At 47.2% G+C, this 16,304-nt stretch overlaps 3 protein-coding genes across 5 annotated transcripts in view; all 3 read left to right on the top strand.

Moving 5' to 3' along the window:
* Positions 1-16,304, top strand: part of ATP5F1B (ATP synthase F1 subunit beta) — a 151,397-nt gene that overhangs the window by 69,966 nt on the left and 65,127 nt on the right. The window lies entirely within an intron of this gene.
* Positions 1,707-15,474, top strand: LOC118551245 (nascent polypeptide-associated complex subunit alpha). 3 transcript variants are annotated; one of them, XM_036116941.2, is made up of 8 exons: positions 1,707-1,819; positions 2,616-2,767; positions 12,250-12,335; positions 12,525-12,602; positions 13,659-13,805; positions 14,236-14,364; positions 15,032-15,154; positions 15,350-15,474. In XM_036116941.2, the coding sequence occupies exons 2-8, from the start codon at positions 2,698-2,700 to the stop codon at positions 15,362-15,364; spliced, it is 648 nt and encodes a 215-aa protein (XP_035972834.1). In that variant the 5' UTR covers positions 1,707-1,819; positions 2,616-2,697; the 3' UTR covers positions 15,365-15,474. The 3 variants fall into 3 exon arrangements, with proteins under 3 accessions (XP_035972834.1, XP_035972846.1, XP_035972852.1); XM_036116953.2 differs by having other exon boundaries at positions 1,708-1,819; positions 2,696-2,767; XM_036116959.1 differs by lacking the exon at positions 1,707-1,819 and adding an exon at positions 1,886-1,904 and having other exon boundaries at positions 2,696-2,767.
* On the top strand, positions 2,776-12,227 carry LOC144382381 (uncharacterized). The gene has a single exon (XM_078076141.1). The coding sequence runs from the start codon at positions 5,317-5,319 to the stop codon at positions 11,137-11,139; it is 5,823 nt and encodes a 1,940-aa protein (XP_077932267.1). The 5' UTR covers positions 2,776-5,316; the 3' UTR covers positions 11,140-12,227.

Below are 16,304 nucleotides of genomic sequence, written 5' to 3'. Positions count from 1 at the left end.
CATATATGAGAATTGTATAAACAAAGGGCACAGAACTGACTTCCATCTCCAAATCTGCCCAATTTATAAAGAAATCCAAAGAAAGAAAATACATCCTTCCTTAGTCATTAACAACAGAGAGAAGAGTCAGTGGCTTGATGGAAAAGAAAGTGAAATGGTCAAAATAGCTTTACTTGTCTAAGAAGATGACTGGCTATTGCTGGCCCTTTCTTCTGAAGGTAAATGGACTGTGCTGACAAGTCTTCCAGATCACATATTTACTTAGAAAAAATAGTAAGCACTTTTTAAGTAATGTACATATAGTACCTAATTTTCCTAACAATCCTATGAAGTAGCTACTATATTCCCATTTTTTAGGTGAGGAAACTGAGGCACAAACAGGTTAAACTGCCCAAGGTCACTATGAGGTGACTAAGCTGTGATTCAGACGGAGTACAGCTACAGAGTCCATGTTCTTCATATATATATATATATATATATATATATATATATATATATTTAAGTTTATTTATTTCAGTAATCTCTATACCCAGCATGGGGCTTGAACTCATGAACCTGAGATCAAGAGGTGTATGCTCTTCCAGCTGAGCCAGCCAGGCGCCCCTACAGAGTTCATGTTCTTAATCATTCCACAATATTGCCTCCCCTATCTGAAAAAATTTTCAGAATTTCTCATTGCTGGTAAACTCCACTATTTCATTTAATCCTAATTTATTAATCCTCACTTCACAAGTAGTTTTCAGAGCATAACGTCACTGCTTCCCTTAAAAGGCAGCCACAATTGTCGTAAATCCTTTAGCTCAAATAGTGCTAGCTGACTTAGGTAATGTATTTGTTGAGTCCTTTTATAGGGCTGAGAGAGGGCATGGGGATCAGGACCCATGGCTTTTCATTAACAAAACACTGAATTTACATTCTACTTTCAGGAATCTTAACTGTGTAAAGCATGAGTTGTTAACGTGGGGTCTGGGACTACTAGAATGTATGAGTTTCAGGATATCTATTTGCCCAAAACAGCAGGCAAAAAGAATTGTATATGTGCCTGTGTTCTTTTTTCTGAGGAGTGTAATCTAATAGTTTCAACATCAGTCAAAAATGTGTATTCCAAAAATAAAATAATTGAGAGTTAACCTAAGTCACTGCTACCTTACAATGATGTGACTACAATCTGTGGCGTTCGATATTATTTCGTTTCTCCTATTTCCCTGCATTAGTTGAAAAGGGGAAATCAAAAAGTCACCCTAATACCGCTGTGGCTACTTTACTGATCAGAGGGCAGAGGTTGCTTCTGTCATTACAATTTCCCTTCGGGTATCAAAAATGCCTTAACTTAGGGGCCTGGGTGGCTCAGTCGTTAAGCGTCTGCCTTCGGCTCAGGTCACGATCTCAGGGTGCTGGGATCGATCCCCGCATCGGGCTCCCTGCTCAGCTGGAAGCCTGCCTCTCCCTCTCCCACTCCCCCTGCTTGTGTTCCTTCTCTCGCTTTGTCTCTCTCTGTCAAATAAATAAAATCTTTAAAAAAAGAAATGCCCCGACTTTGGGGACGGGAAAGGGTCGGCTATCTAGGGAGCGAGCTGAGGTTCTTGCCAAGCCAGCGCGTCCTGTTCTGAATTCTTACCCTTATTTAGACCTCGTCACCAACCCCGTCTGGGAACAGTAGGACGGGTCACTTGTTAAAGGAAGTGACTACCGGCAGCTCCTGACCCGGAATCGGATCCTGGTCCCGCCCCCTCCGCCAGGCTTCTTTCTGCAACAGGCGTGGGTCACGCTCTCGCTCGCTCTCTTTCTGCCGCCATCTTGGTTCCGCGTTCCCCTCACAGTAAGTGTTGTCTTCGCCGCCACTCTCTATCCGCAGCCATCCGCCTTCCTTGCGGGCTAAGCCGCGCCAGAGACTGAGAGCTAAGGGAAGTTGGAGGCTTTATGGGGCTACCGGGTTCCCATTCGGCCCTGGGAAGGGTGGCCTTGGGGCCTCCGGACAAAATGGGGTCTGCGGTGGATGTCCTGGCAAAAGCGGGGCAGAAGGGCCGCGTGCGGGGCCTGGAGGCCAGGGCTGGGGAGATAGAGCCGTTGCGGTCCGGGGGGCGGAAGCGGAGTGCGTCTGGTGTTGGGAACGGCTTCACGAGAACCCAAAGGAGGTTAAGGGGGTCACAGCCTTGGAACAGCCCCCCCCACACACACACACACGCCGTTCTTAATTGTGACAAGCGAGTGTTGGGACTTAAGGCACCGTCTCCCCTCTCCTGGTTCCCGAAAGTCGGCAAACGGGAGACCTGGTGGTCCCAGCCCAGGCGGCGTCTGTGTAGGAGAGGAGGTGGTGGGGAGGTGGTGCAAGGTAGCGTCTGAAGTCGCCCGTGGTCGGGAGCCAGACCGGAATCCTCTCCCTCGGGTTGAGAACGCAGTGGTGATTGTTGCCTTTGTGGGATTTGGAGTGTAGAGTAAAAGGAACCCCTGGGCACTAGAAGTCCGTTCCTCTGCGGAGTAAAGAGAGGTAGAAGGTGATTCGCTTGATCAGAGATCTGAGGGTCACGTCTTATTTCTTACCTATTCCCAGCTGCTTTGGGGAGGATTGGCCCGAGACACTCTCACGATTTTTTTTTTTTTTTTCTTACCGGCAGAGTTTTTAAGAATATTTGACTCTGGGTTGGGCAGCAGAACGGATCCCAGTCAATTCAGGCCTCCTTTTTATTCCCTTCAGAAATGCCTGGTGAAGCCACAGAAACCGTCCCTGCTACAGAGCAGGAGTTGCCACAGCCCCAGGCTGAGACAGGTAGGTTCCCCTAGCGCCCTTACTGTTTGTTCATTAAAATTGTAAGACTGACCCTAAGACCATTTGGTGGCTTAAAATGGCAAAGGGGATACACTCCGGTTTTTCAGGTTAACTCATTATAAAGATGGCTGTAGCTTTACCAGGGAGGAGAATCCATGATACTAACTGCCGTCCTGGAGGGACTTCATTAGAGGATGGAATATAAACAGTATATTTAAGATCCAGGAGCATAAAAAGCTCCCGCGCCTGCTTTGTCGGCTATGGCAACTGCCTCACAGGGCATTCTGTGGAGCCCTCACCTCACACCCAAAAACTGAGCAGGGAAGGGGCTTGGTGATTCTTACCTATTGGAACTGGGTGACACACTTGCAGGCCAAGGAGACCTGAGCTTTTGTGAAGTTCAGCCAGCAAGTTGCATCAAGGTTTTAGATGGCAGAGCTTGGCATTGTGCCTTCATCACATGTCTGGATGAGATGTGTGCTGGTGGTAAATGTGTCCTACTGGGCCCCAGGGCCCTCCTAGGTTGGTTAACTTATTTTCTGGGTTGGTGCTAAGATGTTTCTAGTGTGCTGGAATAGTGCCTGCATCAGCAGCTTGCCTGGAACCCAAGATTGAAATAAAGCTTTCCTTTGACTGTTCTTCAGCTTTGAAATTGATGGATATAAACATAGCGTAAAGGCAAGTTTTGAATTCTGGTTAAAATACTTCTCTAGAAAACTTGAGAGGGGGTAGTGAAAAAAATATTTAATGATGTTCTTCTTGCTGCATCAGTCGTGCTGAAATAAATGAAGGGAATCTTCGGACTGTAACTTCCATCATCACTTTTTCTTATTATAAATTATTTTTTTTAACTCCACCTGTCACTTAAGGGCAATTCTTTTCCCCTTCTGGAATTAAAATAGAGTTGTTTATAGTTGAAAGCATTGAGGTTCTCTCTCCCCACCTGTCTGATTTTAGCAGCTGAAGGGATTAATACAGCTGCTAGAAAAGAAAAAGGAGGGGGCCTCTAAGCTAGTGAACAAGCTATATGAAATCCTTGAAGTACAAGGGACTTAATGGAAGGAAAAATAAAGGACTGGTCTCTAAAGATCCAGTGCTAACCAAAACCTTATTGAACAATTTGATTTTACAGATGTGGAGACTGAAATAAAGATGAATTTAGAATAATCTGGTTTCAAGCCTCATGCCATTTGCTTCTGAAGTCATCCTGGAGTGTTGTTAAGCTTATTTCTGAATAGTTTGAGCTTGCACAATAGGTTTAGTAATACTAAGGGAGTGCCAGTGGTAAAACTCTGAATTTTTTCTATAACTGTAACTAAGTAATTATTATAACGAATGCAAAACCTAGCCCAAGGAATTGGTTATGGTGTCTAAAGCAAGTAAATTGGGCCTTATCCCATCTTGAAGTCCAGTCAGAGGAAAACATTCTAAATTTCAAATTCTGATTCATATGTTTGGAGGCATTTGCACTGTAGTCGTAAGACTTTGACCTACCAACTCTCCAGGAAAAACTGGTTGAGCCACCTGTCCTTTCTGTAGTAGGATACTGTAACAATTTTAGAATTACTGGTTGAATAAATTGTGAATTTGTATCATTCAGAAAATCTTTTACTGAGCTTTACTCTAGTGCTGAACATTGGTCTATTTTGGCAGAATGACATACTTATCCAGATTAAGGGGTGGAGAGCCAGTGTATTCTCCACTCCAGTTCCCTACTTCCAAAATAGAACTACAGTCTGGTTTAACAAGTTGGGCTACAGTTTCATAATACAACCCCTACCCTGTGACTAAGCTCTCTCCCTGGCAGTCTAATTCATCTTAAATTGATGTCTGAAGAGCTAACAATACCTAGGAAGGTGTGTAGACATTATGAAGTACAACCCATTTGTGGTTGGTTTTTTGCTTGTTTGTTTTGGGTGAGTAGGTAAACTGAGGCATAGGAAGGCAAAGTGACTTAGTATTTAATACTTCACATAAAATTGTATGTCGACACCACCTTCCTAAAACTTTATTCTAGGAGTCAGATTTTTCTTGACCTAGTGAAAGCCTGAGCATATAAAGACTTGGTTTGTTTTGGTGGGGGGGGAGTTCTTTTTTTCATTCAGTTCCGACTCCCCATAATTATCACCACTCACTGCCTTCCTTGTTCCAATTTTCAGTATCTGTTTCAGTTAGTTCATGATCCTTGACAGTAGAACAGCTATTCTATTGGTATTCTATGGCCTGTAAGAAAGCCTTTGGGTTCATTCAAGGAGGGAAGGGAGGGCACATCTGGGAAAGGGTAAAAAGCATGCTGTTCCCAACCCACTCCTAGGCCTGTGCTCCCCATTTAGAGACTAATAGGCTGCTTAGACTGTTATCTCCACTTTAAAATAGTTTGCTTTTGGGGGGGGGTAGAACATGGGAAATGTGGGAGATGGGGAGAGGGATGTATTCTTACTCAACCACCGAAGTATGTTTGGGGAAGGTTGCTGTTGCCTGTCACCTTTGTCTAATCCTGTGTGGTGACTTTCATTCTCGGATTAAAAATTCCTTGTTTCCTGTGAGGCATGTTGTACCAAGTTGGGCTTCATAACTCACCTTTGTTTTTTTCCTTCCCTTTCCTTCTTTATCCCCTTTTTTGCTTTCCTCCTCCAGCTGTGCTTCCTGTGTCTCCAGCCTTGAGTGTCACTGCTGCCTTAGGGCAGCCTGAATCTACCCTTCCCCCTCCTTGCTCCCTGGCCCCCCAACAATGCCCTCTGGCAACCCCTAACCAGCCTTCCCCATTCCTTTCTCCCTCTAGTGTTGTCTCAACCCCTTTTGAAGCTCCTTTTCCCCAGTCATCCTCTGGAACAGCCCTGCCTTTGGGAGTTTCCCCTTCCCCCAATGATACCCCAACTTTCCTACCAAACCTGATAGGGCCTCCCATCTCCCCAGCTGCCTTAGCTCTGGCCTCTCCCATGATAACTCCAACTGTGAAAGGTGCCCATTCCTCTTCAGCTCCCTTGGCTCTAGTGGCTTTAGCTCCCCACTCAGTTCAGAAGAGCTCTGCTTATCCACTTAACCCTCTTAGTTCACCTCCTTTGATTGCTGTGACTGAGTCAGGGTCAGTGACATCTCTGTCTGCTCCCATTGTTTCCTCAGAACCAAAGACCTCTCCTACCCAAGCTCCCGTGCAAGTAGGCCCTAACTCAAAAGGCACCCCCATCCCTCCAGGTATAGTCAGTGCTGTTCCTTCCCATCTTGGAACTCCCTTGGCCTCTGTTCAGTGTGGAGTAGCCTCATGTCCTCAAATGCCACCCATCACTCCCCCTCAGTTCAAAGACATCCCTATTTGCTCACAAAACACTGAAGGTCTCAGCCTAAAGGGACCCCTTAGTTCACCTGCTGCGTTATCTCTTTCCACCCAGTCTGTATCTATGGCTCCCAGCGTCCCTCCAGTTTTCCTCACTTCTCTAGGCTCTCATCTTGCACCTTTACATCAGAGTTCTCTTGGTTCTCCTATTCGGCCCTTAGGTCAAACAGGCCCTAATGTTCTGTCAAAGCCTGAAGTAGATGCCGTTTCTGCAGATCATTCTCCCGTAGGGGCCTCTTACCCCTCTCAGATTCCTCCCCTTCCTTCCAGAAATGAGGTGGCTCCTGCTGCTGTGGCTGCTTTTCCAGTGGGGGCTCTGGCTCTTTCTGTTGAGAAAGACCCCTCTGCCATCACTGGTGTAGCTTCCTTCAGCCCTTCTGGCTCATCAAATGTAGCTACCTCTTCTCCATTATCTCCCACAGCCTCTCTCATTCTGAAAGGCTCTCCTAATGCCACTCCTCATCAGCCTTTGGTGGCCCAAATTCCTTCTCCTCCAGGGAGTCCAAGCTTGAAAGAAGCTCCTGTTTGTTCTGTTGGAACCATCCCATTTGTTATGACTAACCCCTCTACAGTTTCTGCGGCACCTACTACCTTTGAGGTAGCTACTTGTATGTCACCTCCAGTTTCTTCAGGCCCCGTAAGTAGTAAGGACTCAGCTTCCCATACTGCCGTGGTTATGGCTCCTGTGGCTCCCAAAGTGCTTTCTACTCCTCAAGTAACCCCTCTGGGAATACCAGTCCCTCCTCCTCTGTCAGCCTCTGAGAACCCCAAAAGTCTCCCTGCATCAGCATTGGTAAAGTTACCAACACAAAAAGATACCCAAATTGAACCTCCCTCTCCTACTGGAGCCCCTGTTTCACCAGCACAGGCAGGACTCCCTACCAAGAAAGACTCTACTCTAATACCATTGGCCCTGGCAACCCCTAAAAATCCCCCCTCTCCCCAAAGTATATCATCATCTCTGGAGATAGCTCTTTCTCCTGAAGCCACTTTAGCAAAAAAAAGCCTTGTAGAGCCTCTCTCTGTAGTTACGCCAGCCAGTACTGCTCCCTCTCCTCTGGGTGTTAACTCCCCAACCTCTGTAATCAAGACAGATCCTTGTGCAAGTCCATACCCCACTAGTCAGCTTCGCAAAAGTTCTCTCACTACCCCAAACATAGCTACATTTCCTCTGGAACATGCTGCTACTGCAGGAGTGGCTCCTACAATTACCAAGGGTACCTCCACTCCTGCCACTACAGCCAGCCCTTTCCTAGGAGATGTCTCTTTAGCTCATAAAAGCCACCCAGATAAGAAGGGTAGTTCCACTCTTACTATTTTACCTTTGGTTCCTCCAGCCTCTGAAAGTTGCCCTGTGGCTCCAGCTGTGACTTTATCCCCCCAGAATGCTTCCGCTTTTCCAGTTGCCGTGGCACTAGCCCCTGATAGTCCCAAGTCTGAGCCCTTTCCCTCTCTTCCTCCTCAAGGTGCAAAGAAAGCTCACAGTATTTCTCATACCTCCGCATTGGCACCTGTAGCTTCCTCTCCTGAAGGGCACCCAACCAAGGACTCTGGTACTTCAGTTAATGCATCTTCTGAAGGAGCTTACTTAGCTGACTCTCCATCTCCTTTAGGGACTAGTGTGTCTCCTCAAACTAAAAGATGTCCAACCAAGAAGGGTTCAACTCCTTCTATGACTTTAACTCTTTCTCCTCTTTCAAAAAGTGTTCCTGCTATCCCTGATATTCCTGCTGGAAATCACTCATCCTCTATTTCTCCAATTGAAGCTTCCTTTCTTCCAGAGGCCAGTCTTTCTTTTCAAGTCCCTAAAGGGTCACTGGCCAAGAAGCATTCCCCCACTCCATCCCCCAAAGAGACCCCAGATACCCCATCGCCCAAAGAGGCCTTCACTCCCTTCACTCCAGCTGTGGTTCCTTCCTCCACCAAAGGAGGCCCAGCAATCTCATCCCCCAAAAAGTCGCAAGCAGCCCCAGCCCCCAGAAGAGCCCCAGCTACTCAGTCTCCCAAAGGGACCCCCACTGCCTCAGCTGTGGCTCCTCCCTCCCCCAAAGAGTCCCAAGCAACTCAAGCCACCAAAAGAGCCCCAGCTACTCCATCTCCCAAAGGGGCCCCCACTGCCCCAGCTGTGGCTCCTCCCTCCCCCAAAGGGGGCCAAGCAACCCCATCCCCTAAAGAGACCTCTACTCCGCCAGCTATGACTCCTTCCTCCCCCAAAGAGGCCCCAGCTACCCAACCTCCCAGAGGGGGCCCCACCACCCAAGCTGTGCCTCCCCCTTCCCCCAAAGAGTCCCCAGCTACCCAGCCTCCCAAAAGAGCCCCAACTCCTCCATCTCCCAAAGGGGCCCCCACTGCCCCAGCTGTGGCTCCTCCCTCCCCCAAAGGGGGCCCAGCAACCCCATCCCCTAAAGAAATCTCCACTCTCCCAGCTATGACTCCTTCCTCCTCCAAAAAATCCCCAGCTACCCAACCTCCCAGTGGGGCCCCCACCTCCCAAGCTGTGCCTCCTCCCTCTCCCAAAGAGTCTCAAGCAGCTCCAGCCCCCAAAAGAGCCCCAGCTACTCCCTCTCCCAAAGGGGGCCCAGCAACCCCATCCCCTAAAGAGACCTCCACTCCCCCAGCTATGACTCCTTCCTCCCCCAAAGAGGCCCCAGCTACCCAATCTCCCAAAGGGGGCCCAGCAACCCTATCCCCTAAAGAGACCTCCACTCTCCCGGCTATGACTCCTTCCTCCCCCAAAGAGTCCTCAGCTACCCAATCTCCCAAAAGAGCCCTAGCTACTCCATCTCCCAAAGGGTCCCCCACTGCCCCAGCTGTGGCTCTTCCCTCTCCCAAAGGGGGCCCAGCATCCCCATCCCCTAAAGAGACCTCCACTCTCCCGGCTATGACTCCTTCCTCCCCCAAAGAGTCCCCAGCTACCCAACCTCCCAAAGGAGCCTCCACCCCCCAAGCTGTGCCTCCTCCCTCTCCCAAAGAGTCTCAAGCAGCTCCAGCCCCCAAAAGAGCCCCAGCTACTCCCTCTCCCAAAGGGGGCCCAGCAACCCCATCCCCTAAAGAGACTTCCACTCCTCCAGCTATGACTCCTTGCTCCCCCAAAGAGGCCCCAGCTACTCCATCTCCCAAAGGGGCCCCCACTGCCCCAGCTGTGGCTTCTGCCTCCCCCAAAGGGAGCCCAGCAACCCCATCCCCTAAAGAGACCTCTACTCCTCCAGCTATGACTCCTTCCTCCCGCAAAGAGTCCCCAGCTACCCAGTCTCCCAAAAGAGCCTCAGCTACTCAATCTCCCAAAGGGGGCTCAGCAACCCCATCCCCTAAAGAGACCTCCACTCCCCCAGCTATGACTCCTTCCTACCCCAAAGAGTCCCCAGCTACCCAACCTCCCAAAGGAGCCTCCACCCGCCAAGCTATGGTTCCTTCCTCTCCCAAAGAGTCCCAAGCAACTCCAGCCCCCAAAAGAGCCCCAGCTACCCCACCACCCAAAGAAGCCTCCACTGCCCCAGCTGTGGCTCCTCCCTCCCCCAAAAAATCCCAAGCAACTCCATCCCCCAAAAGAGCTCCAGCAACTCCATCTCCCAAAGGGGACCAAGCAATCCCATCCCCTAAAGAGATTTCCACTCTGCCAGCTGTGGCTCCTTCCTCCCCCAAAGAGTCCCCAGCTACCCAGTCTCCTAAAGGGACCCCCACTGCAGCTCCTCCCTCCCCCAAAAGAACCCCAGCTACTCCACCTCCCAAAGGGGCCTCCACTGCCCCAGCTGTGGCTCCTCCCTCCCCCAAAGGAGGCCCAGTAACCCCTAAAGAGACTTCCGCTCCTCCCGCTGTGGCTCCTCCTTCCCCCAAAGAATCCCCAGCTACCCAACCTCCCAAAGGGGCCCTCACTCCCCCAGCAGTGACTCCTTCCTCAAAAAAAGCCCCAGCTGCCCCATCTATCAAAGGGTCCCTTACTCCCTCAGCTGTGACTCCTTCCTCCCACAAAGAGTCTCTGGCAACTCCAGCCCCCAAAGGGGCCCCAGCAACCCCATCTCCCAAGGGGGCCTCCACTCCCCCAGCTGTGACTCCTTCCTCTCCCAAAGAGTCTCTGTCAACCCCAGCCCCCAAAGGGACCTCAGCAACTCCATCCTCCAAAAGAACCCCAGGAGGAACCCCAGCCTCCAAAGGAGCCTTAGCAACTCCATCCCCCAAGAGAGCCCCAGCTACCCCATCCAGAGGTGCCCCCACTCCTTCATCTGAGATTCCTCCCTCCCCCAAAGAGACCCCTACTTCTCCAGTTTCAGTCACATGTCCCTTGGGGTCCATTGCCCCTCAGGCTTCTAAAGGCCTACCAGTAAAGAAAGGCTCCACAGCTCTCAAAGCAGGACTTGTTGCCCCAGCTCCAGAAAGTGCACCAGTTGTCACAGCTCCCTCTGAGAAAGGTCCACTGGCCAAGAAGAGTTCTGCTACTTCACCTCCTCTGTGCCCAGATCCTTCAGCTAAGAACGGTACTAAAGGACCCCTTTCTACAATGGGTCCAGCCCCGCTGACAGTCTCTGCTCAGAAAGTCTCTTCAAAGACTCCCAAAACCCTCTCTGTTTCTCCATTAAAAAGCAAAGATTCTTTTCATTCCCCAAAGAGCCCTTTGACTCTTCCTCTTGAGTCTGTGACATCTACTCCTCTAGCAACAGTTTCCTCTGAGAAGGTCCTTCCTAAAGCTGGATCAGCATCTATCCCTCCAGCACCCACCCCATCAGTCTCTCTGCCTCTCGCTCCCTCCCCAGTTCCCCCTCTGCTTCCTAAACAGCAATTTCTGCTGGAATCACCCTGTAAGCCCTCAGCCCCTGCTGATGAGGATGAGCTGCCGCCTCTGATTCCCCCGGAACCAATCTCGGGGGGAGTGCCTTTCCAGTCGGTCCTCGTCAACATGCCCACCCCCAAACCTGCTGGGATCCCTGCCCCAACCCCCTGTGCCAAGCAGCCTGTTCTGAAGAACAACAAGGGTATTTGCCTTGGTTTGCTGTGTGCATGGTGTGTCGCCCACACCCCTCCTGGGGCTACCCACCAATACTAACCCTAGGATGCGCCGCTTTCTCCAGTATATCTGCTTGTGTTTGGACATAGAACATAGAATGATAATTTTAAATGCAAAAGCTCTAGGAATGTGAAACAATCTTGGTTTTCATCACCTCAGATAGTCTGTTTTGTATCATCTTCTATTATATGGTTCAAGCTAACCCTGGATCTGCCATCTTTTTTACCTGAGTGATCTGACATTGAAAACCAAGACCTATTAGACCTTTTAATTTGCTCTAATCTCTGCCACATAACTAACCTTGTCCCTGGGCCTGGGATTTGCTAAAATGTTGGGAAATATGGAACTATTTGAATTTCTTTTCACGTCTTAGATTTAGTAATGACCAGTGCCCAAGGGACTCCCTTTTCAAGACTTTTTTTCCTAGCCTGAGAATGGTACAGGTGTATGCTTTTTTCTCTCAGTAGTCTTTATTGATGCTTGGCCTTTTGGTTGAGGTAAACTTAAAATATGTGAATTATATTTGGAAGAAATGGAAGAGGTCACAGGACAGGCTCTAACAGAGATGACTGTTAGAACGATAGATTGGCGGTCACTGAGAATCTTCAGGCTATGTTGATGAAACCAAATTGCTAGGGTAAGTGGTTTGAAAACAAGGCTAAATGTGTGTACACAACTGCTTCTGGCCTTCCCCAACTCAGTATAAAGCATGAGGGGAATGTCCTCCCTGGTCTTCCTCCACAATGTGATCTTACAGCTTTTTCACTTAAATGTATCTGGAGATCCCTTGTCTGCCATAACCTTTTAGGGATGGTTGGGCTATCAGGTAGAATTTGGAGTTACGTAGGTCATTGGTGTTGGCCTGTGCCAAGTGAAGACCTTGAGAGAAAGGAAGCAGTTACTGTTTATAAACTGCTTGGCTGTAACTAGTAATTACCTCTTTATTTCTGGGGCTGGGTCTTTAATGGATGTGTACACACTAGTTTATGGCTAAGGAGGCTGTCAAGCTGGCTTCATACAAGTCAGTTGGTTTGCATTTAACTTTGCGAGGTCTAACATAAGCCAGTGACCTCTAGTCCAGGCAGGCTATGGTGAGGTGCCTCCTCCCTATAATCTACTGTAAAATTTTAAAGTTATTTGTCATCTCAGGGTCTGGAACAGAATCTGACAGTGATGAATCAGTACCAGAGCTTGAGGAACAGGATTCCACACAGGCAACCACACAACAGGCCCAGGTGGGTGTTCTGTTCTCTTACTTGCTGGTCAGAGTACTTGAGTCGAGGAAGCATTGAAGAACAAGGGTTGATCAGAGAAGCTGACTTCAGTATTTGGAAATGTGAACCTTCATAAAGGGAAAACCTTATGGGGATTGTGATATCTAGGCCTTATGTTCCAGTTTACTCATAGCTGTTTTATCTCCTTAGCTGGCAGCAGCCGCTGAAATCGATGAAGAACCAGTCAGTAAAGCAAAACAGAGCCGGAGTGAAAAGAAGGCACGGAAGGTAAGATTTTAAGTTACAAACAAGGATTAAAGGTTCTGATGAAGCAGCTTTAGAGAGGGGGAGCTGTAGTGGTAGAATCATATTTAAAGTGATAGAAATTACTGTAGCAAAAAAAACCAGGAGTCCTGGAAACCAATTCTGTATTATCTAAAGTTAGCGTAGGGGGCACCTGGGTGGCTCAGTCATTAAGCGTCTGCCTTCGGCTCAGGTCATGATCCCAGGGTCCTGGGATCGAGCCCTGCATCAGGCTCCCTGCTGAGCAGGAAGCCTGCTTCTCCCTCTCCCACTCCCCCTGCTTGTGTTCCCTCTCTCGCTGTGTCTCTGTCAAATAAATAAATAAAATCTTAAAAAATAATAATAAAGTTAGACTAGGAAAAGGCTCTCTGTTTTTGTTTTGTTACTTTTTTATTTAAATTCAATTAATTAACATAATGTATTACTGGTTTCAGAGGTAGAGGTCAGTGATTCATCCGTCTTTTTTTAGGATTTTATTTTATCTATTTGAGAGAGAGAGAGAGCACAAGCAGGGAGGAGGGTCAGAGGGAGAGGGAGAAGCAGACTCCCTGCTGAACAGGGAGCCTAATGCAGGGCTCGATCCCGTCCTGGGATCGCAACCTGAGCCGAAGGCAGACGCCAACCAAGCCACCCAGGTGCCCCAATTCATCAGTCTTCTATAATACCCAGTGCTCATTACATCATATGCCCTCCTTAATGTCCGTCACCCAGTTACCCCATTCCCCTACCCACCCACCCCCAGCAACCCTCAGTTAAGGCTTTGCTTTGGATATAGTTCTTTACTTCCTAAAGCTTCTTTTTTAAGATTTTATGTATTTGAGTGAGAGAGAGAGAATGTCTGCAGGGGGAGGGGCAGAGGGAGAAGCGGACTCCCTGCTAAGTGCAGAGTCTGATGTGGGGCTCAGTCTCAGTCTCACAACCCTGAGATATGACCTGAGCCGAAATCAAGAGTTGGACATTCAACCAGCTGAGCCACCCAGGTTCCCCTCTGAAGCTTCTTCTAGAGAAGTTGAAAACCTGATGTTCTTTTCTATTTCTTAGGCTATGTCCAAACTGGGTCTTCGACAGGTTACAGGGGTTACAAGAGTCACTATCCGGAAATCTAAGAATATCCTCTTTGTCATCACAAAACCAGATGTCTACAAGAGCCCAGCTTCAGATACCTACATAGTTTTTGGGGAAGCCAAGGTAAAGAAAATTTTCTTGGACGCAATCCTAGACCAGGGTTTCTCAACCTCAACACTATATATTGATGGAGTTGGATAATTCTTTGGTGTGGAATTTGGGGTCAGATAATTCCTTGTTGTGGAGGGGCTTTCCTGAGTGTTACAGATGTTTAGCAGCATCCTACCAGCTGTGATAACCAAAAAAATCTCTAGGCATTTGATAGATATCCCTGGATGACAAAATCACCTCCCAGTAGAGAACCACTGCTTTAGACCTAAACTAGTTCTCTTTGTACAGTGATATGTACTCTTAGTGAGGGCAAGCAATTAAAGCTATACAGTAAGTTAACCTGAAGTGGCTTTAGAGTGAGAGTTTGGAAAAGATATAAACGATTTATTTCATTTACTACAGACCGATCTGTTCATACAAATCTATATTTTTTGCCCTATAGATCGAGGATTTATCTCAGCAAGCACAACTAGCAGCTGCTGAGAAATTCAAAGTTCAAGGTGAAGCTGTCTCAAACATTCAAGAAAACACACAGACTCCAACTGTACAGGAGGAGAGTGAAGAAGAAGAGGTATATAGGGAAATCTTTTATACTTTTAATCCTCTCCAGATAGTCGTATTTTGTGTGGGATTTTCTTTTAAGATTTTTATTTATTTATAATATTATATATATAATATGTATTATTTATAATATAAAATTATTTATCCATGAGAGACAGAGAAAGAGGCAGAGGGAGAAGCAGGCTCCCCGAGGAGTAGGGCTGCATGACTCAGGGCTCAATTCCTGGACCCCGGGATCATGACCTGAGCTGAAGGCAGACGCTTAATGAACTGAGCCACCCAGGTGCTCTGTATTATTTTGTAGTGACGGGTGCATGCTATATTGCTTTAGGTTCTCGAAATCAATTGACTTAAATAGTTTCTGAGTTATATTAAGAACTAGATTCAAGGGTGCCTGGGTGGCTCAGTCATTAGGTGTCTGCTTTTGGCTCGGGTCATGATCCCAGGGTCCTGGGATCGAGCCCCGCATCGGGCTCCCTGCTCAGCGGGAAGCCTGCTTCTCCCTCTCCCACTCCCCCTGCTTGTGTTCCCTCTCTCGCTGTGTCTCTCTCTGTCAAATAAATAAAATCTTTATTTAAAAAAAAAAAAAAAACTAGATTAAAGAGACCCGTGACTCCAAAAAACTACTGGAGTTGTTCTTGGCCTTTAGGTTATTGTGCTTTTTTTCCTTCTCTTAGGTTGATGAAACCGGTGTAGAGGTTAAGGACATAGAATTGGTCATGTCACAAGCAAATGTGTCAAGAGCAAAGGCAGTCCGAGCCCTGAAGAACAACAGTAATGATATTGTAAATGCTATTATGGTAAGTGTCCAAACCCCAAACCCTTATTCCTTTACTTCTTCTGCCCTGACCAGTTATGGATGACTTTATTTTCTGTACTTAGTATCAGCCAGTTAGGAAGCTTCATTCCAAAGCCTATTCTGAGTTACCTCATATTTTATTGGCCTGAATTCTCAATTTGCCTATAACTGCTTCTAATGATCTCTTTTCTTACAGGAATTAACAATGTAACCATCTGAAAACGAGGACTTTTTTTGGTGTTTCAGAAGAATAACTGCAGCTTGGTTTGAAATTTGTACTGTTTCTATCATTAATAAAGTTATGGCTTCTTGTTGGATGAACTCAGTGGGTGCTTGGTCTCTTCCCACCACCCCCCCCAAAAAAAAAAAACAAAACACATGAAGGCTCTAGAAATGAAAACACGTAATTACTTTTAAGGCCTCAGCTTCAGTTGAAAAGGTTTAATGCCACAGATTCCTCACTTAAAATCTCAGTCTTTTCATCTCTTAAAGATACTATAGTAGGCTACCTGTTAGGACTTTATTGTCTTCAGAGAATAGAACTTAACATGTAAAGTTTCTCCTTTCCATTTTCTTTCCCAGATGTTAACTGTTAGCAAATCGTGTCTTCTATATTTAATAATCAGCCCTCTTTTCTGGCCTACAATTTTTGAATATATATATTGGACCTTACCTGGCCTCTGAGAAGCAGTTCACATTGTTTACATCTTGATATGTAGGAGCTTGGTGCAGGGTTGGAGAGGGTGCATAATGGATGTGGATGAAAAGACTGCACTTTGTAATAAAATGCAAAGGTACCTCGTGAAGGGAGTTTTTGACTGTATACAGTGCAAACACTCTGCTCTCAAGACATACACTATACAGACATTTTAATGTACAAAATAAATTATGATTAGGGTAGCCATAATTAGGACAGTAAGTGAAAACCAGGCAAACTGATAAATAATGATTAGCCAGTGTATGAAAACACACACAACTCCATAGAAGTCCTAGGAGAAGAGTAAAACTTCTGAGTTTGGGGGTTGTTAGAAAATGGTTTGGAGGGGGAAAGCAGAGGACTAAAATTTGGAAATGGGAAGGCTAAAAGTAAATGTAGTGGCAAGAATCCTAAAACAAGTAAGTGATAATACACCTAGAAGAAATGTTAGGAT

The sequence above is a fragment of the Halichoerus grypus genome, chromosome 6 (genome assembly GCF_964656455.1).
Source record: "Halichoerus grypus chromosome 6, mHalGry1.hap1.1, whole genome shotgun sequence".
Lineage (NCBI taxonomy): Eukaryota > Metazoa > Chordata > Mammalia > Carnivora > Phocidae > Halichoerus > Halichoerus grypus.
This window is presented reverse-complemented; position numbering and strand designations above follow the sequence as displayed.

What these genes read in the sequence shown, in the direction of transcription:
- LOC118551245 (XM_036116941.2), top strand. Translation starts at nt 2,698, where the DNA reads ATGCCTGGTGAAGCCACAGAAACCGTCCCTGCTACAGAGCAGGAGTTG. An exon ending in ACAGCCCCAGGCTGAGACAG is followed by an intron (nt 2,768 to 12,249) that starts GTAGGTTCCCCT and finishes TTGTCATCTCAG; the next exon opens with GGTCTGGAACAGAATCTGAC. An exon ending in CAACCACACAACAGGCCCAG is followed by an intron (nt 12,336 to 12,524) that starts GTGGGTGTTCTG and finishes TTATCTCCTTAG; the next exon opens with CTGGCAGCAGCCGCTGAAAT.
- LOC144382381 (XM_078076141.1), top strand. Translation starts at nt 5,317, where the DNA reads ATGTTGTACCAAGTTGGGCTTCATAACTCACCTTTGTTTTTTTCCTTC.